Source organism: Pleurodeles waltl, chromosome 7, assembly GCF_031143425.1.
Source record: "Pleurodeles waltl isolate 20211129_DDA chromosome 7, aPleWal1.hap1.20221129, whole genome shotgun sequence".
Classification (NCBI taxonomy): domain Eukaryota; kingdom Metazoa; phylum Chordata; class Amphibia; order Caudata; family Salamandridae; genus Pleurodeles; species Pleurodeles waltl.
The window spans coordinates 475,808,694-475,833,394 of NC_090446.1; the positions used below are offsets into that span (position 1 = coordinate 475,808,694).

The window sequence follows — 24,701 nt, forward strand, 5'->3', positions numbered from 1 at the left end:
GCCATAAGGGTCTGTTGGACATCCCCTGAGAAACCAGCTGTTCGTAACTAGGCGTGGCGCCTCAAGGCCACCATTGTTGCAACTAATCTACCCAGAGAAACTGTTGTATCCAGCCCACATCAGATAGTGAACTTTGCAAAGTCTCTCCCATCGGTAACAGCTTGGGAGACGATAGCACGGGCCTCCTCCGGTATCTGCAGTCCTGGTGATGGCTGGTCCAAGGATACTTAGTAAGGCATCAGGACAGTATTGGAATGGTGATCGTTCATCACCAGTGATCATGCTCAGAGGGGAAGCCGAACATGGAAGATTGAGAATTAAAGGACAATTTATATGGAAAGAACACTGAAAATGAGGACCACCCCAAATCTCTTGAGCATATTACATAAGAACCAGATGGTGGAAAAATATAAACAGTCTAACGTGGTATCAGGGCCTGTGTGCTCTATGTCGAGAGGACATTAAGCATTATTTGGATGAGACGGCTTTTTTATTACTGCAATCTGGCTGGCAAAAAACAAAAAACAAAGTTGCAGCTCACATTTTAAGGCCCCTGTCTTCGTATTCTGAGTAAAAAAAAGGTAGAGGTACCCTCACCATCTTGCCTGCCCTCGTTTAGGGGGCTGGGTGGTCCTAGAGGGAACACACACTCCCTAGCCGCTCCTATTCACAGCAGCAAGTCTCTGTGTAAAGTGAAGAAAGCGTAAAGCATAATCTGAACCTCCGGTCCCGACAGAATTCTCTTCAGATGTTTTGTATAAAATGGAGAGAAGATGGATGAACTGTTTTTTTTGGAACTTTTTGTGAAGATTTGTCTAATGGCACCAGGCAAAACAGACACTTTCCACGGAAACTCTGACTCAACTATATTTTATATGTATCTATAACTCATTAGAACTGTTGCAGGCTGACTGTACAGCAGCGTTATCTAAAGCAAGGGTCCAACAATTTTTTAAAGAAATGTATTTAATTTGGATATTCAAAAAAAATGTGGCAAGCGACAAGTTCTCCTGGATTTATGTTAGAGCCACGATCATAAATAAACGCATGTGCCACAGAACCAATATCAGATTATACTTTTAACAGTTTAAGACGCTCCCTTAGGTTTGCACAGAGGCAAAGGCGTTCTGCAAATTTGAGTAGTTGGGGGTCCACTTAGATCAAAGTTGTGAAACAGATAATCAGAATTTGCTATAAAAAGCTGATATTTTGCCTATACTTCCTTAACTTGGGTTAGCACTTGATATGAAAAAGCAAGACAAAAGAAATTTCATATTCAACATTTTTATTAAAAGTTCTTTAGGTTTTTGTATATGTTCCCACCTGAAACACAGCCATGGAATGCGTCAATAGGTTTATTATTTTTCTCTTTTCTAAAAAGAATTTTTTTGTTTTATTTTTACACTTTACATTTTAATACATTCCTTGAGAGCACAGATTATTCTTCTCTTCATTCAATTAAAAAAAAAAATATTATAATATATATATATTTATATCACTCATACGCACATAACAATCTCGTCATCAACAGGAATCTGGGGGAAAAAAATAACAAAAGAAAAAAACAATCCAGGTGGTTGACACTGGCTGTATGTAAACAAAAGAAAAAACCCATTAAAAGAAAAAAAAAATATGGCACAACGGAATTTGTAAAAAATAAAAATAAAAATAAAATGTATATATATATATATATATATATATATATATATATATATATATATATATATATATCTATCTATCTATCTATCTCACTATAAAAACCCATGGTGGTAATATAACCTTACAAAACCTCAACACGCAACCATTGAGTATGCGGACAATCAACTAACGTCATAAAATAATATTCTTTTGTTTCAACCTTACTTTCTTTTACAAAGAAAAACAAACTTAACTACGATGCCACTGCAGTGTGGCAGGATGGCAAGGAGAGAATGATTTTCCCTCCCGCCCCCCCACCCTATAGTTGGACTCCTTGTAGAGGTAAATAACACAGGAGTGTACTCACAGAAACAGGAAGCATTTTTACATTTCTTGAAAATCAACGTTTGACATTGTAATCTGTATATAAAAAAATGCAAGTCAGTCTGCTCCTTCTGCAGTGCAGGTGGTTTTCAGCAGAATATATTTTTTACGCCTGCTAATTAACCTGCTCTAATGCCTCCCAATGGGGTTCTCCAGTGGCTTTCCCGCCCCTACGACAGGGCAGTCGCTTTACGAGGGGGTTTCAGGAGCTGATGTGTGCACTGTGCTGCGGGCATGCAGATACATGTTTGGAGTCTACATCCTAAAGTTATGTATGAACTGTGGTGCCCAGAACCTGTGGCAGGGGGCATATGTGTAGTGGTAGAGATCAGTTCACTAAGATGCAGGGGGCTAAGGGAGCTCAGTGTATTGTAGTGTGTTTATGGTTTGATGAAAGTGAGCGGAATGTTGCTTTGGGCTAATGTGTGCAGTAGAATGCTGGTAATGGAGTGGAAAGTGAGAGGTAGGAGCTAGAAAGCCTTGGGGTAAGTACTCTCATGGATTACTCACTGCCGTAACTAGGGATTAAAAGAATACTGCCATTCACCTGTTTCTATAAGTCTCTTGGAAATCCTTTGGATGTGGGTTTCTACCGCTGTGCAGGTGGCAATTTATTTGTCCATCACCATCGCTGTGATGCTGGAAGCTCACAGGACTCAGACAGCACTGGGAGAGTGGTCATTTTAACGAAACACATCCTCCTGCATTTACAAGTGTGCACGTCACGTGTGGAGCCATGCAGAACATTTGAAGGTTGCAGCTATGTTGCAATACTTAGCAATGTCCTAAGTTCGAAATATTTATTTAGGGCATTCCTGCCAAACATATTGCTCGGTAGTGTTCTCTGCAGTATGGAGAGGCTTTTCTTCATAGTTGTGTTATTTTTTTTTTCCTAAACAGAGACGCGAAGGGCAGTGAGGTCTGCTATGTGTGTTATACCAAAATTAGACAGGCCAACTTGCTTCCTGCAGCTTAAACACAGACAATGTTAAAGGTCCTGGGTAAACATGATATACGGTGCAAGGCTCAGTCTTAAATGCCCGAGATTTAACTGTGAATGAGATGGAGTGTGATGTACTCCATTATGGCTTCAACGCTCTCACGAGTAACCGTTTTGCATCTGAAAGAATACTGAAGAGTTGAACCTGCCGATTAGTTTAACGGGATACAGGTCTGTGAAAATAAAGTTGCTTGAGGCAGGGAAGGAATCACAAATTGAGGTAAACTATTTTGTTAGTGTATACTACATCCGGGCATGTTTAGTTCTCTCAAGGGTTAGCAGTATCAGATTTGGCAAATAAATTAGGTCTTAATGCTGACAAGCCAATTCAATATATGAAAGAATCTGCACACTGGACGATCTTCGCTGGTAATCTTCGGATGAGATTATAGAATTGGAGGGTCATATTGGCAAAAAACATGACTATAGAGTGAGTCACTCTCTTCGGAGGCTTGATGTAGATAATTCAGTTATGATGGCCGTGAATAGTTTTGTGGCAGGTGCAGAAGTTTTAACAGAGTACAAGATATGAAGCCCTTATTCGCACCCGTTCACGCTCTTTCTAGGCCATCAGTGAATACTGAATTAGATGTCAAGAATCTTTTTGCAACTGTTGAGGTCAGGTTAAGCTCCATTGTATTCTTGTTTTATTAACAATCTAAAACTGCAATGCTGAGAACAGTGGGTAATTTGACAAGAAGTGTAATTTATTTTCTTGACATTTCCTGAAGAGTGAGTGGCAAATATTGTAGCAACAGATAATGCAGTTCAATACTTTGGAGATTTAACTATTCTTCGAGATATATGGATTGATCAGTGGGGAAAATTAATGGGGTCATCCTGGTAAGCTTGCAATTAAAGCCTCAACTTTTTAACTTGGTTGATGAACAACTTGGACATGCAGCAGCACAATTCGTATTGACACCAGGGTGTCTCCATTTGTAGCAATCAAACCTCGATGGTTGAGACCTAGGGTAATTTTTCTAGTTTTGTTAGAGAAGGAAGACTGACTGAAGATGTAGACCCTAAGAACACAGGTAAAGTTATAAGGAAAAAGTCACTTTGCGTAGCCACTGATGTGAATCATGAGGTAAAGATGAATCAGGTAGGAGTAGGCGATTAGACACCATCAATAATAACAAAAAGGGATTTTATCTTTAGACCACTAAAGGTGGTCAAGCTGACGAGTGTGGCAGAATTAGAAAATGAGGTGGAAAGAGTTTTGCCGTTCATATTGTTCAGACACACTTTAAAGTGACTTGGCTTTTGCCACTTAAAGGAAATCTCTTTCTTTGTGTTGTAAGTCCAGATGACTAGAGGTGGCATGTGTACATGCATCAAAAGGCCACATGTCCTTTTCATATGGACAACACAATGGCAGAGAAGGTCCTGCAATCTTTGATTTCTATTGAATTGTGGAACACATGGGACTGGCTAACTGCTGAGAAAACTAATCTTGTACTGTACTGCTAAGGACATAGAACTGTCTCGCAAAGACAGGAATGAACAATGTCCTTTGATACAAACACGATTCAAACTGAAATTGAGAGCAACTGACTGCTTAGAATTAGAGAACTTGTTGAAACTAACTTATTAAACCCTGTCAACAGACCTGATGCAATGTTCAGAGCAAATGAAAGCATGATGGTCAAGACAGAAAACCTTTGTGTAGGTCAAGAGACTAAGCTAACAAATCCAACTTAGATGATACTAAAGCTATTATAGTAGAGACACAACTGATCGCTGTGGGACTAGGCAAGACATTATATATTGCTCACACGATAATGAAGCAGGCAGTGATAAGTGATGCTATCTGCAGGTTTAAAGGAAGGAGGCCAAATTGTAGCCCTAAATTTCAGATCACGTAGTCTGGCTAGAGTAGATCTCTAGTTCAGCAAGCTAGAAAACCTTCCCTATATTATCACCTCAGCTTTGAATGAGTTAACCTTCAATCATTGGCTGCTCATCCAGCCCGAGACCTCAATCATCTACCACACAGTTAGAATTTAGCTGCAGTAACACATTCCATCCAAATGGATGATGATCTGGGTGTTACCGGTACTCTTGTAACTGGGGAAGGCCGAGACGGGATACAATACAATAAGAGTTTAGTGAGCATATGCAGTATGAGTTAGGGTGCCAAGTCATAAAAAGAACAAAAAAGGCTTTATTAGCAGTCTGGATCAAGCAAGGAAAGTTTGTGGTTAGTGGATCCAAAACACACAGGAATCACTGTACTCCTTTCACAATGAAGGAATTTATTGCATCACGCCAATGCCTTCTATGTCTGTTTTAGGGGTAACTCCCCGGAAGGTGGGCTCTTAGGCGTGAAAGATGGGAGATTATTTAAGCAGGCTATCTGTTTCTGTGTGTTATGGTCTGATGAAAGGAATGATTTATGGGTCAGTTAATGCGAGGAATGAAATGCTAAGAGTGGACTGTTACAGTGGTTATCCTGCTAAGTTAGAGCCTGGAGACGAAGAGGTCAAGTAGCTTGATGTACACTGCTGTATAAGAACTTAAAGATGTGTTCCTAACAACTGTACATCTTTTCACAGAGCTCAGCTTCCCAACAGTACCCGTACAGTGGTACAGACCAATCAAGCTTCTCTTGTAGCTGTGGAAGCAGAAATGCTGTGAGCTGTAGTGACCCAATCAGTAGTAGTCCTGACCCCATCTTTAAGAGTTCGGGAAGCAACTATGTTGACACATTTCTGCATGAGGCACCTGCACATCACTGAGTCCTTACCAATCCCTGAGGGCTGTGGAAGAGTCTGTGCTTACGGTGCCGAATGTGGTGCACATGCACAGCCAAATGAGTTTGTTGTACTCAACATAGCCATTTTAAGCTGTTGTTTCTACTCTCATCCCTTTCCTGCAAGCATTCACACCATGAAAGATTGCTCAAGCATCTTACCACACACAATACTGACCCATCCTGGAAGCACACTGTGCTAGATGTCCTATTTGCACCTTCAATGGGTGGAATACTCATGCTCCAAATAAATGCTAATGTACAAGGCTCCATTAAGGGTGCAATGCATGAAGAATAGCAGCTTGTTACAGGAAAGTGCATGCTCTAACTTAAGTCAGAAGATATAGTCACTGCAGTCATCACAGTAAAATACACCATATTGGGGGGAGCGTATCACCTTAACACTGACCTCTAGAATATCACATTGCTCACAGGTGAGAAATCACTTTAGACCACGAGAATAGCCTAATTCGCACAGCATCTCTAAATTACGTAGCCAGAGTCACTTGCCCAGTCGCAAGACAATTTAATAAGCTTCCAAAATGGAAATGTTACATATCCCAGAATCTATAAGTTTAGAATGAGTCCTATCAGGTAGGCTAGATCTGGATCATTTAAACATATTAGGATTTAGAAAATGTATATTTTCTTAAAAATATATATTTTTAAATCCAACTAGGTTCTCTAGGTGAAGCAGACCGTAAGCAGTTATATATTCAGAGACCTGGAGATAACCAAAACTCTGAACTTATGAGACCACTTTATTTCATTTTCTAGCTGGTATGTGCAACATATGACTACAATGCTGTGGGGCAGTGAGAGAGGAAGCGGATGCCAAGAGACATCTGGATCTGAGGACGGCCACTCAAAATATAATGTTGAAGGTAAATAACTTCCTTCGCCAAGAAGACAGTCACCACTTCTAATTCATAAACTTATAACAGGCCCAACAGCAGCAAACGACGTTATGTACAGGAATGCACGATCTTCAAGGATACCACTTGGGCATCTGTTCTTGCATCAAAACCTAGGCTATAGTTACTTTGGAAAGCGTGCATAAATCTCTCTGTAACAGCCCCACACATTTCAGGTAACAGTACATTCCCACAAAGCACTTTAAAGGTACCTTCATTTAGGTACGATGTGTGATCTATCATTTTGGAAGAGCTCTTTTCATTATGACAACATAAGTTTACCAAACTAGCAATGCACCGGAAAAATGGCGTGTTTGGAAACTGCATGACCTTTACTACCCACGGAATAAGAGATCATGAGGTTCACTGAATTATTCTGCCAGGGAAGCTTTAAAATGCTCACGTCAAGCCTGATATATCTACTGCTACTTAGAAGGTGATAATGGGCTAGCGCAGCACACATGAATGTGTTTTTGCCTGGTTATGAGTGAATTCAGACAACATCTGATGAAGAAACAGAGTGCATCCTCAACACTGACTTGCCTATGTAGATCAAAGTTGAGTGCATCAGCGTACAAGGTTAACTAACTTTAGCTGCAGGAATAACTTGTGTAAAGCCATCTTGCAAGATAATTCCAATTAGAAACAGAGAAGATTTGACATGGGGTATCAACTAGTCATTTAGGCATGGGCCAATATAGATCCCCCCTTCCTCAGAAAGGCTAATAAATGCGTTAGCAGGGAACTTCATTAGGGGTTTGTGGCACAAATGGTCAGTACACAAGCTCATAAAAAGTCTGTGAGCAGAAAACAAGAACCGTGGCAGTAATTACATTTGAATGTAGTGCACACTTCAACTTTGGCTTTTGAAGGGGTCGTATTACAATAACGAACACCAAGTTTGTGTGTACTGGAACTACATCCACAGGAGCTTTTAAAGAAAGTTGGGTGTTGAGGGAAAGCAGAGTCCTTTCTGCAATCCAAGAACATTACACACTCCTGCAGCCTCTCCTGTGAAGGACTCCTCATGTCGGGAAGCTCCACTCAATTTTTCTCAAGAACGAGACACTAGCATGCCATAACTAGACTACTAAAACTGAGGGGTTGTTGTGGACGTCAAGCTAAATGCATTTATGTGACGAATGCCACTGACATCAAAGGGCCTTCAACAATTATTTCCTTGGGTATCGAGGCATTCTGTCCAATACCATTGCTTGGCGAAGATAGTAAACAAATAAAGGAAACTGAGCACAATTAAGATATTTTTACATCCGTGTACTTTTCGTGGCAATATGGTGTCGCTGCTCCAGGTTTATCTGTGAAACAAGTAGAGAACATACATAATTGGATCGAGGCTGCTTTTAATCAGCAGGGCCCCTTCATCTCAGACTTCGCTGATGCAACTGTCTAGGGGAATTTTAGATCTGGGACACGATTAGGAATCCAAGAGGGCCTTTTACTTAAGCAGAACAGTTTGTGAAGATAAGTCTTCGACTATGCACTTCTGAAAATAAACAGCTTAAAGTCACTGGGAAACCAAAATTCTAAAGGCCACCTGAGGAGTGTAGCTTGGAGACTTTGGCAGCATAAAAGTGCATTTCTCTAATCAATAGCCATCACAAAGGTATACCAATTAGAAAAAAGGACACTTCTAAAAGCCCTATTTAAAGTCTAGAGCAAAACAAAAATAAGCAGGCAAATATCAACCAAAGGATATTTACCACTAAACCACTTAGGAACTTTTACAAATTATAAATAATAAAAAAAAAAAAAGCACTTCATTAGGGGAAATATAAGTTCTATTGTGAAGAAGTGAGAGGGGGGCTATATCAAGAAGGACTGATTGGGTTGGTACTCTCATTGTTCGAAACTTAACTTCCCAAAGAGTACTGTGAGAATATTTGACATACTACTCATAGGACTAAGTTGGAAATAGACGAAAAAAATCAGAGCCGTGCAAGAAGTGTAGCTCTAACAAAGTGAAAAAACAGAACTAAACTGATTTAAATGCCACAGCAATATGGGAATCTTTGTTTTGACACGTTTATGGAAAATCAAAATAATGGTCTTAAAGAAAGTAATAAACGGGTGTTTCGTGTGCCTCACTTGCCAAACGGGAATTATTGGAAACTCGTGAAGCACAGGATAATCTTTTGCTGGAGTAACAGATTTTTGATTAGTCTAAGAGTACCGAAACCCACACCCAGAGGTAAGTAGGTATCCTCAGAAGACCCACCTGAACACACACAGATATGTGCCAAGCTTCACTAGATAACGTTACCCAATCTCCGTGAAGTGGAAGGGTGGGCTCACAGAGGTAAGAGATGACCAGAAAGAGACGGTTTGAATGCAGGAGTGCAACTAGATTCAGTTTAAAGCCACACCAACTCAGCCACAAGAGAGAAATTAACTCCGCGTACGGGAACAAAATTCCTGCCCAAGAGAGGAGCGAATCTACCCCATCTCTAGGACTACACAATATCTGTACAACTCCAAATAGCAGCTCACCAATCCCAAAAACCAAGAATATTTGTACAGAGCAGTTTACTTTAACTACGTGATTGAGTTAGAAGGCTGCCAGAGGGATGCATTTATACCGTCCTCTTCTACTCTATGACTGCATAGAATAAAGAACATCACCAAGAATCTTGACTCACTGTGTCACTGCAGTCAAAACTTAAAGACTTCCCTTCTATTTCAGTCTTATAGAATCAATGCATGGGAAGAAGGACGTCTTCTGGGATTTCTAGCACTGTGACCAACTTAAATATTGCATGTGCCTACACGTTATATGTCTAGTGAGGAGGGGCTGGGATCATTTTTCACTTTTACCCAATTAAGAGCCATTCCTTGCTTGGGGGGGAGGAGGGGGTTATGGAACTCTCCAGAAATTGCCTTGCACAATTCTTTCACAAGTGGCAAAGTCTTGCCTGATTACCAGTTGACTTCCGATTGCCGCTTCCGAAAGTAACATTTGGCCAACTTGTCGTGACAAACTCTGTAGTCCTGTCCCAATGCCTCAATGTTTTAGGTGGTAGAGATTACAGACATCCAATCTCCAACCCCCTGAGTAATCCAACTGTGTTCTCCATCTCTGAATCCCTCTACCACTATAGAGACCACTGATTCAAAGAGAGGACAAGCTCTGCATCCATATGGAGCTCATCTCCCAAAAGCTCTGCTTTCTTGTGTCAATCGTCTTAGCCCATCCAGCCCTAGAAGTAACAGATTCTTTGAGACCCAATCTCATACACACCTAGAGGCAAGGTCGGTATCCCAGTGCTAACCCCTCAACCCAGGAGTGACCATCTCTGCACCCCTTCACTAGTGCCCTGAGTAGAGTCGAATGAGGCTTCAATAATATGCCAATGAAAGCTTTTTCTGTGTGTTCTGTGCAACATTCCAGAAGCTCTTCATCACATTCTAATGAAAGAGCTACCCAACCAATATGCCCAGTTACCTTAGGTCTAAATTGGTGCGCTGTCTCCCTAGTCAGTCAGACTCCCAAAAGGGCTTTGTTGACTAATTAATATAGGGGTTACATGCCCCAACATAAAAACAGGATTGGCCTCAGCACAATCATGAGAGGAGTGTCAGAAAGGTAGAGGACACTAGCAGAGACACTCTCTAAAATAACAAGGTAATCCCAGTAGTGGCTCCACTCATTATCCAGCCACATGAGCAGCAAAGGTATGTAAGTCCCACCTCACACATACATTATATAGATACATATATATCTACATATATATATCTATATATATGTGTGCGCATGTGTATCTTTATAGATTCTTTTGAATATTTATAGTTCATATTGAGAAAATGAAAACCCAAGTGCTTGCAGCCGGATCCGAGCTCACGAGTAGGATAGGTGTGAACCATTGGAGATTTGAGAAGTGACGCTGGTGCTTCGGCTCATGCCCTGGTCCGACTGTCCTCCAGATGCTGTACGCCGCAAGGGCTGTGGGCTGTTGCGATGAAGTAAGACATTACCACGGGCACCAGATGCAGATGGTGGATGACCCCATGCAGACGGGGGCGCAAGCATGGGGGGCTGGCGCCAGGCATGGGGAGTGCCACTGTTCTGAACCCCATGACTCCAGTGAGAGCCGCTTCGTGGAACAGGACGGGAGGGCCAGGGTTGAGGCGGAGCTGTATAGCCCTGGTTGAAGGCTTCAGCTGGGATACCTGTTAGAGCCATGTTACTGAAGCCAAGACGCATGCTCTCCGAGTCGAAGGCCTCAATCTCCCGTGCCTGCCTCTCCAGCAGACTGCGGATTCGCTCAGACCGTTCATTCTGCAAGGCGAGCATCTCCTCTTCGATCTGTTGATGTAGAGCGAAGATACTTACACATTTTTGAAAAAAGGCCTCTGAACTAGACTGCTATTGACATGAACCATTTACTCATCCCACACAGCAAACATATGATACTTTACTAACCATCTTCGTTAAAATACTTAAGACAGAGTCTTAATTATAAGGTCCCCAGGTTTTACCAATCACAGTTATCCCCAGGAGTACAAAGCGTGCAGGTTACATGGAAGGAAAATGTACTCACTTGTGATAATTCTTCATCAACGGTATCCTGCTTAGTATAAACATGTATATACACTCAGACTGAACACTTTCTTCAAAATCATTTTTGAAAATTTCAGACTGTAGTAACATGAACTAATGATGTTCACACAAACATTCTTAGCAAAAAGAATGTCTTTAAATTTCCCCGCAGAATTATTTTCGTATGCTTGAATGGCAATGAAGAAATGAAAACTACTGCCAACCCTGTAGTGGAGGGCAGTGGATTAAGACGCCTACCTACAGTTCAATTGTAAATTAGACAAGTTTCTGAAGGTAAGTCCAGCTCAAAATGATAAACCACCTACACTATGCCTAAAATCGCAAGCAAAGAATATGCAATACATCAGTACTGAACTTGCTCTGCCTAAGGGATTAAACTACCACTCATTGATAAAACAGAGTTAGGGAGGAACTAGATTAGGGTTGCTTGTGCTGCATTGCAAAACAAAGGCAGCCCAGCAACTTGAGCTGGATTTCTCTTCGTGGGTGCCATTAAGAATGAGAGGGATGATCCTCATTTTTTTAAGCTAAAATGACGCTACAGAATGCTACCCAGGGATATTCCTAATCGCTAAGAAGCACTGGCTTCAGCCTTTTCTTCCATCTTTTTTATTTTGCCTCATTTCAGGTTTCAAAGGCAACTGGTGGAGTCCTGACTGTCTTCAGTTGAGTTGGTCCACATTTTGATTTTAAGTTCCTGCCAATTGGGAGCTCCTGATGTTCCCATGACTACATAGCTAGCAATCAACCAACAACTCTCCCAACAACCTCCTTGATCCTTTCCAATCTGGATTTCGAGCTAACCACAGCACAGAGACTGCTGTGATTGCAGCCACAGATCACATCAGAGAACTCCTGGACTGTGGGGAACAGCAGCCCTCATCCTCCAGGATCACCACATCGGGATTCAAGGAAACGTGCTCAAATGGATCGTCTTATACCTCACTGGCAGAAACCAAAGGATCAGTCTCTGAACGTTCACCTCAGCACCCAAGACCATCATTGAGGAGTGTCCCTCAAGGATCATCCCTCAGCCCGACCCTCTTCAACACCTACATGTCCCCCTTGCCATTACCGTGAGATCACACGTACTCAACATCACCACCTATGCCAATGACACAGCTCATCCTCTCACTGTACGAAGATCTCTCCTACCACAAAAGCTAACTTCCACAGATGCATGATGAACGTAGGAGACTGGATGAAGGACAACTGTCTCAAACTCAACACAGAACAGAAGTACTCATCTTTAGGAACACTACCTCGCCACTGACTGACACATGGTGGCATGCAGAGCTCAGCACGCACCACTCCCCCAATAGACCTCGTCCACAACCTCTGCATTATTCTGGATAGCAAGCTATCCATGGAGAAACAAGTCAATACAGTCTCATCCGCCTGCTTACACATCATTCGCATGCTCTGCAAGATCTTCAGGTGGCTCTCAGCAGAAACCAGAAGGACCGTCACTCAGGCCCTTATTACCAGCAGATTGACTAAGGAAACGCGCTCTATGTAGGAATCATAGCACCCTCCTGAAGAGACTCCAGACAATACAGAACTGTGTTCCTAAAATGACTTCTGTAAGGAAATGCCTCTTACTATGGTCACCCCCAATTTTTTCAACTGTTGCTGCTGGTTCACGACTCACAGAGTCCAACCAGACCTCAGTTCCAGAGTCCTGACCCTAAAGTGTAAGTTGACTTGGCTATACCCAATTGGAAATGACTAACTTACCTGTAAATCCTTAGTATATGGTACCCCGGTACCCAGGGCATGTAAGATAGAGGGGTACCCTTGGGCTTTAAGCACTGATTGTACTACTCTGGTGGTCCCCCAAGTAAAGAGTCCCCCTGTCGGGCACTGCGGAGTAGCAGAGCAGTCGTGCACTACTAGCCTGACTTTGTTATTGAATGAAATGCCAAAGCCACTATTTCCCCTGTACATCTGTGCAAGTCACCATTCTTGCACGCCTGAGTCCTAAGGCAGGATGCAATATATAACACGGGACGGTCATGTAGTTTACATACCCTGACAGTAAACCTGTGAAAACACAGTTTTTACTGTAGAAAGACTTGGTCACCCAGGTGGTGAGAACAGGATTACACGCTGACCCCTCAACCCTGCTAACGTTGTGACCAAAGTGGGCACTCCAAGGTAACAACTTACTACATTATGCCCAACTTTTATCTCAAGTCAAAATGAATGTAACTTGTTGCAGTGTGTAGCTTTTGCAAAGCTGCCACCTTGTTGCTTTTAAAACTCCTGTGCCTCCAGGGCACACATGGAGCCTTTTCCCTGAGACTGTTTTCTGCCCTCCTGGAAAGACATGCCAATGACTCTCATGAAGGAGATCAAAACGGATTGCAGGCCAGGAAGATCCCACAAGAAGCCACCTGAGTGCTAGCCCCAAAAGGCAGGTTTCAAAGGAGAAACCACCTTTGAAGGGTAGATGTGTCACACTAGGGGGAGGGCTGCCACACTGTTCAGGAAGAAAGGCTGGCATAGGGAAAGGAGAGTGGAAACCAGTTGTCAAACGTGTTTCCCCAGGGGCGTGTAACCGTAAGGTAGCTATACCCCTAGGCCAGAGGTCTTCAAACTTTTTGATGCCAGGACCCGCCTCAAAAGTTTTTTAGGCATAAGGACCCACTCCTTACAAACATTTCTAGAACTTGGTACTCCTCATCGTCGACAATCCTAAACATCCCCGATTACCACTGCAAATCATTTTTATGGTGAGGAAATAATATGAAACAGTGTTTAGCAAACCAAAGGTCTGAGTGTGGGGGCGTGATCAAGGGTGTCGCCAAAAACAAAGGTCCTCATTTATGAGGAGTTGATGTGGGGCAGCACCGCAAGTCTTCTTCCTACACTGCCCTATCCCAATATAAAAGGGCAGGAATGCACGTATTTATGAAATACAGTGCATTCCTGTCCTTTCCCCTGCGCTGACGCACAAATTGCTGCCTAGCGCCAATGTAGGCAGGATTGTCCTTGTGGAGGAAGGGGCACCTTCCTGAACAAAAACAATCCTGAGAGGTATTTTCCTTGTTCCATGTGTGTAGCAGAGTGAGACACATGGAAAGAGGAAAAAATGAGGAGGAAATGAAAACATTTCTCCTCATTATGCCTGCATAAGGTTTTGGCACTGCTCCAGTTTGTGATTTTGTAAATCTGGGCAGCGGCATAATTTTTTATGCTAGTCTGGCGCTTTGCAGGATTAGCGTAAAAAATTATGACGCTAATCCTGCAAAGCACCCAGAGGCCCATTGTAATCAATGGAAGCCTCTTTTTAACGCCTGCACTGAGCAGGCGTTAAATGCCGATAAAAATGGCGCAAAGGAATCTCACAGATTCTTCTGCGCCATTTTTACAGCCTCTCCTAATGCCGGAATGCCCCCCTTGCATACAGTATGCCAGGCGCAGGCATAATTAGGCACAAGGGGTTACAAAGTGGCGCAATACAAGAATTGCGCCATTTTGTAAATATGAGGCAGCTTTTTTTCCCTTCCAATGCCACATTAGCGTTAAAAAAATGACGCTAATGTGGCATTGGAACGGTGCAAGGCCAGCATAAATCTGGCTCTATGTATATACAATCACAATTAAAGGCACACACTTCACTGCCCAGTTGTTAACTCTTTGCACTACCACTCAAAGAGAACAAATATTTGTCATTGCATAGCTTTGACTGATTCGATCAATTAAAGCCAGAACCGTCTCCAAAGCATCCTTTACATTTGTTTATTTTAACATTTACATTTGCAGATCAACTCCTAACTCACATTTACATTTCTTTCAGGAAGCAGGCTCAATGGCTTCTTTAGCTGTCTGTGCAGCTACCTTTCACAGCACAGGAGACTCAATCAATGAAAGTTAACGATCGGCTGGGGGAATGCGCGACCCCCTTTCCAGGGCTCCACGGCCCCCCTGGGGGTCGCGACCCACAGATTGAAGACCTCTGCCCTAGGCAGAATGGGGCATCCCGGGATAGCCAGATGCCACACTCCACAGGAAGTGGTCACCAAATAGGAGGGAACCTGGTAAGCAAGTGGTTACCAACCACAACTTCTCCTGAGGGCACTTTCCAAACATAAAATGGGGAACCCCCAGCACCCAGACCTCAAATGCCAACTGACCTGGAAGAAGTCGAGTCAAGCAAGAGGCTCCAAGGGTCAGCCGACTGGCCTTCTGTTTGCAGCACAGGGACACTACAGCTGAAGAAGCCTGCTGGGGCAAGCTGGTAGACCCCAAAATCTTCAAGCCAGCACCACCACTGCTATGCAGCACCAAGGACCAAAACCTGACATACAGAGGTGCACCAGAGTTCAATAATCCTGGGAGTGTAGTTAGGAAGTTGGTGGGACCCTCAGACGACAAGTTACTGACCCAAGAAGCATTGGTCTGTGAAAGCAACACCGGACGACTGGTAGTCCTATGGCGACTGGACTTCGGCCAGACCAAACAGAACCTTGTAGGACATTGACCTTGCAACTCAGAGCCACTCCATAGGAGTACATTTTAGCCCCAATAAAGTGACGAACTGCAGGATGACTCCTTCTGTGGAGCGAACAGTCTCTAAGGACCTTGCAGAACTACTTACTGCTGGAGTTTGTCACCACAAGTACTTCTACCCGACCACATTGAAACTTACCCAAGTTTTCTTTGAAAATGTTTTGAAGAGTCAGATTTGTTCAATTTTGCCAAGGCTTGTTCACAGTTTAGTGAAAATGCCGTGACATAATATTTCTTGTCAAATCCATATCTTGGGAACCCTCTGGTGGGACTTATTTAATTATACTTTCCAGATTCTTATAAAAATACAGTCTATTTTTATAAATTGGTGTCAGACTTTGAGTGTTGTGTAAATTTCTTCTTTTATTGTTTTGGAGTTGTTTAAATGCTTTATACTAGTTTCTCTGATTAAGCCTGGCTGCTTAGTGCTCCAGCTATCCCAGATTGAGGTAAGGGGTTGACAGACAAACACCAACACCTAGAGAAGATTATATTTTTTGTGGTACACCAATACAGATATTTTTTAACTGTTCATAATAGGAGCATTGCCAGTCTGCTATTTTCCTGGTCCCAATGAAAAATACAACAAAGCTGAATCATTCTTTTAAGAAACCTAGACATCAGAATAAAAAGAGGGCATGAGACACAAAAGACTTAAAACAACAATACAAAAGCGATGTCCATTCATAGAAGGAGAAATATTGTATTCTTTCAGGTGCAGAGCTTTTCGGGCATTGAAAGACATTTCCAAACCTCATGCTTAGAAAAATCTCATGTTGTTAAGTAGTTCAGACTGGAGTATTATCAGTTAATCTTTCCAGAAGGAGATAAATATCAAGGTCTCAAGAAAGAAGTCTATGTTCAATATTTCCCTTTCTTCCATAAAGTTCAAGCACTTTTACTATATTCGTCAATAGGAGCGAAAAGCAAGGATCTTTAAGATATATGGCAGAGAACAATCCTCATACTGTAGTGTTGTATTTTTAGACAACCTCGATTTACACTGGATAGTAACTGAGCTCACAAGGAAGCTCTTAGTAGACTGACAAGGCCCTAATTTTAGTAGGCTGTACCCACAAATACGACAGCCAACATGTAAACTCTTTATATGAATTGTAGTCAACACTTGATAAAGATGAAAGTCCAACACTCAACTACTGGCAAAGATAAAATCCAAAGTACCAATATTTGACGTTTCCAACCAATATTAAAAACGTCTTGTCCTAGACTAGGTCAATGCCAGAGAGAAGAAATTAAAGTTAACCTCCCTCTTTACTGACCTCCATATTTACCACGTAATATAAACACTCCAGCCAAGTGTGATGCTGAGCTTCAAGTGCTTGCAGATGGGAAAGACAAACTCTTAACAGAGACTTTAAGCCACAGAATCCTCACTTTTTGACTAGATACCAAAGCAGTACCTATTGGAGGCGGGTCTGTGAATGGACTCAAACAAGAAAGTCTTGCAGGACCGAGCAGGCAAAATGCCCCTTTTGGCGAATCTGACTGTCCAAATAATAGTGCTTTGTGAAAGTATAGAGGGACACCCACGTAGGTGCCTGGCAGATGTCTAGGACAGGGACTCTACATGCTAACACAGTGGTAGCAGCTTTGGCCCTGGTTTTATGAGCATGCAGTTCTTCAGGAGGCTACTTTTTAACAGATCTTAATGCAGAGCATAATAAAGAAGGAAATAGTTCTCTTCTGCACTGCTTTGACTTTTTTTTGCTCCTGAGAATCTCACTAAGAGCTGATTGTCAGCCTTATGTCTTTTGGCACAATCGATGAAGAAACTTATCACTCTCTTAGGGTGCAAGTGATGGAGTCTACGCCTCCTCAGAGGGGTGAGACTGACCACAGAATGTCGGCAGGGTGATGGTTTGACAGACGTTGAATGGCTTCACAACTTTTGTCAAGAAGGATGCCTGAGTTCGTAGAACCAGTTTTTCAGGGAAGAAGGTACTGTATGGTGGATTGACACACAGAGCTTAAAGCTTACATACATGCTGTGCTGAGGTGACAGCAACGAGGTACAGAGTCTTAATGGTAAGAAACTATAATGGACAGTTGTGAAGTGGCTTGAAGGGAGGGCATATCAGTTAAGTTAGGACTAGATTAAGGTCCCAGTGAGGCATCATAAAGGGAGAAGGGGTAAACACATGTTGCAGCCCTTTCAAACAAAGCGTCATAACTGGCGATTTATACAGTGAGGGCTCATCTAGCAACAATAAGAAGGCCAAATGATAACGCTTAACTGTGCCCAAAGCAAAGCCTTGCTGAGCAGGAGAAAGAACAAACAGCAGAATGTCACATAACTTGGAATGGAGGGAGTCAATCTGGTATGTGACGTGATAAACCACAAATTTGTCCCAATGCCAGGCATATACTTTTCAGCAAGGAACGCCTGGGTGCCAAGATGACGCATAACCCACAGCATAGCAAGCAGATTACTCAGTGGTGGGTCCAGGAGGAGAAAAAAGAGCCGATTTGGGTGAGGTGTCAAGGATACTAGCCTCCTGCAAGTCTTCATACAAACTGTCATCGGGTAGGGCTCAGCGAACTCATCACCCTGGTTATAGTCCGAATCGGTTCTAAATAATGAGTGCAAGGTGGGCTGCCTCTCTTAAGGAATAGGAACGTCCAATAGAGGATTGGTGCCTTAGTTGGGTTCAAGCACAACATCAGCCGAGGTCAGACATACGTGTATTCGACTTCGGACAGAACGATCTGTTCTTCCTCCTCCAGTGTCAACAGAACCCATGCCCGGCACATGTCTCAGGGTTGGAAGCTGAGCCAGCAACAATACAGGTTCAGAAGGTTCAACTGGTGCCGAGGGCAAACATGATGCAGTATCCCAGTTGGAGGGCCTCCTGGCGCAAGGTATTTCAGTGGGAGTTGGGAAGGATCCAAAAAGCCAGAGCATGGCTGTGCGGAACTCTTCAATCTGACGTGTTGGAACATTCAGCCCAGAACTCAGGTTGTGGTGGCACAAGTTGCGGAATCAGCTCTGAAGTTGGCCAACTTCAGAATGAGATAGAGAGGAGTGATGTTGCCACTGTGCCTGCTCAGGCAAATGCCGTGAGGGATCGGAATTCTGCTTTGACTTCTTGTGTTTATTCCTGGATTTACCTAGAGATTTGGAGCACAACTAAGACCGGCCTCTTGAGCAGTTCCAGCGACTACAGGAGTGGGATCGGGAATGAATCTTGGACATGGACCTTGACTTGGAGCAGACCAACGCAAGCCTTCTTATGCCTAGTGAAGTAGAGTTTCGCCTTGTATTCCCTGATGGCCTTTGGGTTCATCAACATGCAGCTGGTGCAAGATCTGGAATAATGGCTCGACTTCAGGCACCACAAGCAAATCTTGTGGGGATCAGTCACAGACATCTGTTAGTGACAGACCCGACAGGGTTTGATGCCTGTAGTTTTGAGTGGTGGCATCCCTTGTACACTGGAAACATTTGGAAGTAAAAGTTTTAGAGATGAGGAAGGGACTCCGGATCCACATCTGGTGGTGCGGGAAGAAAGAAACTAACATCAGAGAGAAGTGGTGCTTATATAGGTCTGTGGTATAACTTAGGGCTAACACTGATATGACAGCAGGGTGGGTGCCAAAGTAGGTGAAGCAAAGCATGTATATGATGTGGACAGTATGTTGTGGAGTCAATTCAGTCCATAATGCCCTCCAAATCAAGCCACTAGTCTCTAAACAAGTCAGAGATTTACAATAGTGTTTTATGCTGTATCTATCCGAGTTGATATTCCTGTACCGCACTAAGACTTTTCCCCTTGCAGTTGATACCTTTGGTGATTCAGGTGTATAAAACAAGTAACGTGATTATTGAACTGGAATGAAATATGTTTATGCCTTTATCCTCTTATCTTGAATAGTTATGAGTGCTTAGAAATAGGCTCTGTTAAGGTAGTGAGTGTTCTAAAAACTAATTGTCATAGACTCCCCCAAAACAAAGGGTGCAATTCACTGAGGTGGGGAGACACACATATCCAACCCCCACCACTAGATATGGGACAGTGAGAAAGTTTTAGGTTCTGCACAATGTGACTTGATGCTTTATCCTGGTTTTACCACTTTGCTAATACATTCTGGTTGAGAAATCTGGTCATGCTCCATAGCACTGTGTTTTTTCTTTGGTAAGACTAGTCCCCGAGTCTCATCAATCAAGGAAACCACTCATATCACAGTTGTTGTGTAATGAGCAAGACAAACTATAAACCCAGAAGGCATAGGTTTTTCTTAATTTAATCCTTGCCTCTGCTTGTGACAAATGGTGTGCTCACTGGTAATCACTTTCTAAACCGCTCTACTCCTTTGTTTTTCCAAACAGAGAAAGAAAAATCAAAAACCAAACACTGGTATTAAGTATGTGATAAGAAAACACAACTAACCCAATAAAATGTGATTTTACCCAGGGGGGAGGAGAACTCCCTGTCTCATAGTTAGCTTAATAAAATATGGTAGTGTGAGAAAGTTATAGCTCTTGACACAAGGAGTTCTGCACTGTAGTGTTGGCACTCTTGCTCCATGAAATTGCCAGATGATAGTCAAATCATATCCTTCCTATACCTTTGTCCCCGTAGCTGCCATTATAAGATGAAGTTGATCGAGGCACTTAAGGGCTGAGCTCTAGGTTCTCTTAGATGTAAAACGACAGCAGGGAAAGAAATTCCACAACGTGCAACCAGCAAATCTAGGATCAATACCGACCTTCCCACTTGATCAAAGGTGTGATCTTGTTTCACTTTGCCTAATTTTTCTTCAGTATCACACATCTGGACATACATGAGCTCAGGATGTGCTCTACAAAACATTTGCTTGCTTTTTATTTAATAAATTATGTTGTCCCAAGTATAACAAGTACTTAGGCCATCCTGTGGATGCACATGACAAATTACTTGCCCCTTGGTTTACTAATGGCATTGCTGTCAGGGTGGGGGAGGCAGGAATGTTTTAAAGTTTGAAATAGATCACTTTTAATAAATGTCCCTCAATGCAGTTGTAATGAAATGACTCCTTGGCATGGTTACCCCCTGACGTTTTGCCTTTGCTGATGCAAAGTTTTGATTGAAAGTGTGCTGGGACCCTGCTAACCAGGCCCCAGCACCAGTGTTCTTTACCTAAACCGTACCTTTGCTTCCACAATTGGCACAGCCCTGGCACTCAGATAAAGTCCCTTGTAACTGGTACCCCTGGTACCAAGGGTCCCGATGCCAGGGAAGCTCTCTAAGGGCTGCAGCATCTCTTATGCCGCCCTGGAGACCCCTCACTCAGCACATGCACACTGCCTCACAGCTTGTGTGTGCTGGTGGGGAGAAAAAGACTAAGTCGACATGGCACTCCCCTCAGAGTGCCATGCCAACCTCACACTGCCTGTGGCATAGGTAAGTCACTCCTCTAGCAGGCCTTACAGCCCTAAGGCAGGGCGCACTATACTACAGGTGAGGGCATATGTGCATGAGCACTATGCCCCTACAGTGTCTAAGCAAAACCTTAGACATTGTAAGTGCAGGGTAGCCATAAGAGTATATGGTCTGGGAATTTTTCAAACACGAGCTCCACAGTTACATAATGGCTACATTGAAATCTGAGAAGTTTGCCACATGTGGCTCACCCTATTTGTTACAGCACCCCAGGGCAACCCAGCTAGTGGAGATGCCTGCCCCTCTGCCCACTGTCCCCACGTTTGGCCGCAAGTCCGGAGGGAATAATGAGAAAAACAAGGAGGAGTCACCTCCAGCCAGGACAGTCCCTAAGGTATCCTGAGCTGAGGTGACCACTGCCTTGGGAAATCCTCCATCTTGCTTTGGAGGATTACCCCCCAATAGGATTAAGGATGTGCCCCGCACAACAGGAAGGAGGCACAAATAGGGTGTAGCTACCCTCCAGGACAGTAGCCTTTGGCTACTGCCCCCTCAGACCTAAACACACCCCTAAATTGAGTATTTAGGGGTGACCCTGAACCCAGGAAATCAGATTCCTGCCAACCTACAACAAGAAGAAGGACTGCTGACCTGAAAGGCCCGCAGAGACAACGGAGACGACAACTGACTTAGCCCCAGCCCTACATGCCTGTCTCCAGACTCAAAGAACCTGCACAGCGACGCATCAAGCGGGACCAACGACCTCTGAGGACTGCCCTGCAACCAAAGGACCAAGAAACTCATCCTTGCCCAGTCGGTGGCTGGCCCGAGAAGCCCGTCTGTGCCCTGACTGCATCGCCAGAGTGACCCCAAGGTCTCTCCATTGATTTCTACTGGTTCGGGAAATTCTCCCCTTTCAAACGAGGTCTTTCTGAAATGGTTTACTGGCCCTGGATCGCAATTTGTAAAAAAAAAAAAAAATGAAATTGACTGGGGGGGGGGGGGGGGGGGGGGGGTCACCTGTGAGCTGTGCTTTTGGTGTTACTAATAGCTGCCTTTTAGCTTTTAGGTAACATGTTTGAATGCATTTTACTATCCATCTTGCTAGTCCTTGTTTTGAGATAGGATTACCAGTATGTGGTTTCTGGAATGCCAGAAATAACTGTTTGGTTTTCCTAAATGATTTAGTTCTATCAATGTAATACATATAAGCTCTTTTACTGTCCAATGTATGCAGCGCTCTTTCTGCTATAGAGTCTGGCTGTGGGAAGAAGACAGGGAGTTCCACTGTTTGATTGATATGAAATGGTGATATCACCTTTAGTAGAAATTTTGGGTTTGTCCGAAGTACCACTTTATGTTTGAGTACTTGTATGAACGGTTGTTCAATAGTGAAAACTTGGATTTCACTAACTCTCCTTAATTAAGTAATTGCAACTAGAAATGCAACTTTCCATGTTAGGTATTGAATCTGACATGAATGCATAGGTTCAAATGGTGGACGCATGAGTCGTATGGGTACAATATTTAGATTCCACAAAGGCACTGAGGGTGTTCTTGGTGGTATGATGTGTTTTAGTCCTTCCATGAAGGCTTTGATAACAGGGACTCTAAATAGAGAGGAGTGTAGTATATTTTGCAAATACGCTGAAATAGCAGTGAGATGTATTTTGATGGAATGGAAGGCTAAATTTGCTTTTTGCAGATGAAGCAAGTACTCTACAATGTCTTGTATTGATGCTGAAAGAGGGGTAATCTGTTTAGATTGACAGTAAAACACAAACCTTTTCCATTTGTTCGCATAACACTGCCTGGTAGTGGGTTTTCTAGCTTGTTTAATTACTTCCATACACTGTGTTGGAAGATGTAGATATCCAAACTCTAAGACTTCAGGAGTCAAATCGCTAGATTGAGTATTGCTGGATCTGGATGCCTGATTAGTTGTCTGTTTTGTGTTAACAGATCTGGTCTGTTGGGGAGTTTGATGTGTGGTACTACTGACAGATCTAACAGTGTCGTGTACCAGGGTTTACGTGCCCACGTTGGTGCTATAAGTATGAGTTTGAGTTTGTTTTGACGCAGTTTGTTGACTAGAAATGGAATGAGCGGGAGAGGGGGAAAAGCGTAAGCAAATATCCCTGACCAGTTGATCCATAGAGCATTGCCCTTGGATAGAGGGTGTGGGAACCAGGATGCGAAGTTTCTGCATTTTGCATTTTCGCTGGTAGCGAATAGGTCTATGTCTGGAGTTCCCCAGTGATGAAAGTATGGCTGAAGCACTTGGGGATGAATTTCCCACTCGTGTGTTTGTTGATGATCTCGGCTGAGAACATCTGCCAATTGGTTGTGTATCCCCCAGAATGTATTGTGCTACTAGGTGAATGTTGTTGTGTACTGCCTAATGCCAAATCTTGTGTGCTAGAAGGGACAGTTGCGATGAGTGGGTCCCTCCTTGTTTGTTTAGGTAATACATTGTAGTCATGTTGTCTGTTTCGATCAGAATGTGTTTGTGAACGAGAAGAAGTTGAAAGGCTTTGGGAGTGCTAGGAATACGGCTATCAATTCTAGGTGATTTATGTGAAGTTGTTTGTTTTTGGTGTCCTATTGTCCTTGAATGTTGTGATTGTTGAGGTGTGCCCCCCATCCAATCATTGATGCATCTGTTGTAAGTGTGGTTTGACGCACAGGGTCTTTGTTTAAATTTTGGAATTCCACCACTAAAGTGATAAGCGTGTTTGGTGGTCTATCAACACTAGATCTTGAAGTTGACCGTGTGCCTGTGACCGTTGTTTTGTAAGGCACTGTTGTAAGGGTCGCATGTTTAATCTTGCATTTGGGACAATGGTGATGTATGATGCCATCACGCCCAACAGTTTCATTACAAATTTGACTGTGTACTGTTGGTTTGAATGAATTTGTGCTAATACATTGAGGAATGTTTGTACCCTTTGTGGACTTGGGCTTGCAAGTGCTGTTTGCATATTTAGTGTGGCTCCTAAATACTGTTGAATATGCGCAGGTTGCAAGTGGGATGTTTGGTAGTTTATAGAGAACCCTAGAGTGTGTAGGGTTTGTATTACATAATGTGAATGGTTTTGACACTGTGTATGACTGTTGGATTTTATTAGCCAATCATCCAGATATGGAAAGACCTAGATGTGTTGTCTTCTTAGGTAGCAAGGCATTTTGTAAATACTCTGGGAGCTGTTGTTATCCCGAAGGGTAACACTTGGAACTGGTAATGTTTTCCCCTGAAATATTTTCAGTGCGCTGGATGGATGGGTATGTGAAAATACGCATCCTTGAGGTCTAATGTTGCCATGAAATCTTGTTGTTGTAGCAGTGGATCTACATCCTGTAGTGTTACCATGTGAAAGTGTTCTGATAGGAAGTAAAGATTGAGAGTTCTGAGATCCAGTATTGGTCTCAAGGTTCCATCTTTTTTGGGAATAAGGAAGTACAGGGAGTAAACCCCTGTTCCTATTTGATCTTGTGGTACAAGCTCTATGGCTTGTTTGAGTAATAGTGACTGTACTTC

General features: G+C 43.0%; 1 protein-coding gene across 2 annotated transcripts in view; it reads right to left on the reverse strand.

Moving 5' to 3' along the window:
* Positions 1-1,268: 1,268 nt before the first annotated feature.
* Positions 1,269-24,701, reverse strand: part of TAOK2 (TAO kinase 2) — an 873,025-nt gene continuing 849,592 nt past the window's right edge. For both annotated transcript variants that reach the window (XM_069244102.1, XM_069244103.1), the window contains one exon: positions 1,269-11,012. In XM_069244102.1, coding sequence (XP_069100203.1) covers positions 10,545-11,012 — 468 coding nt within the window. In that variant the 3' untranslated portion in view covers positions 1,269-10,544. The remainder of the gene's footprint in view (positions 11,013-24,701) is intronic.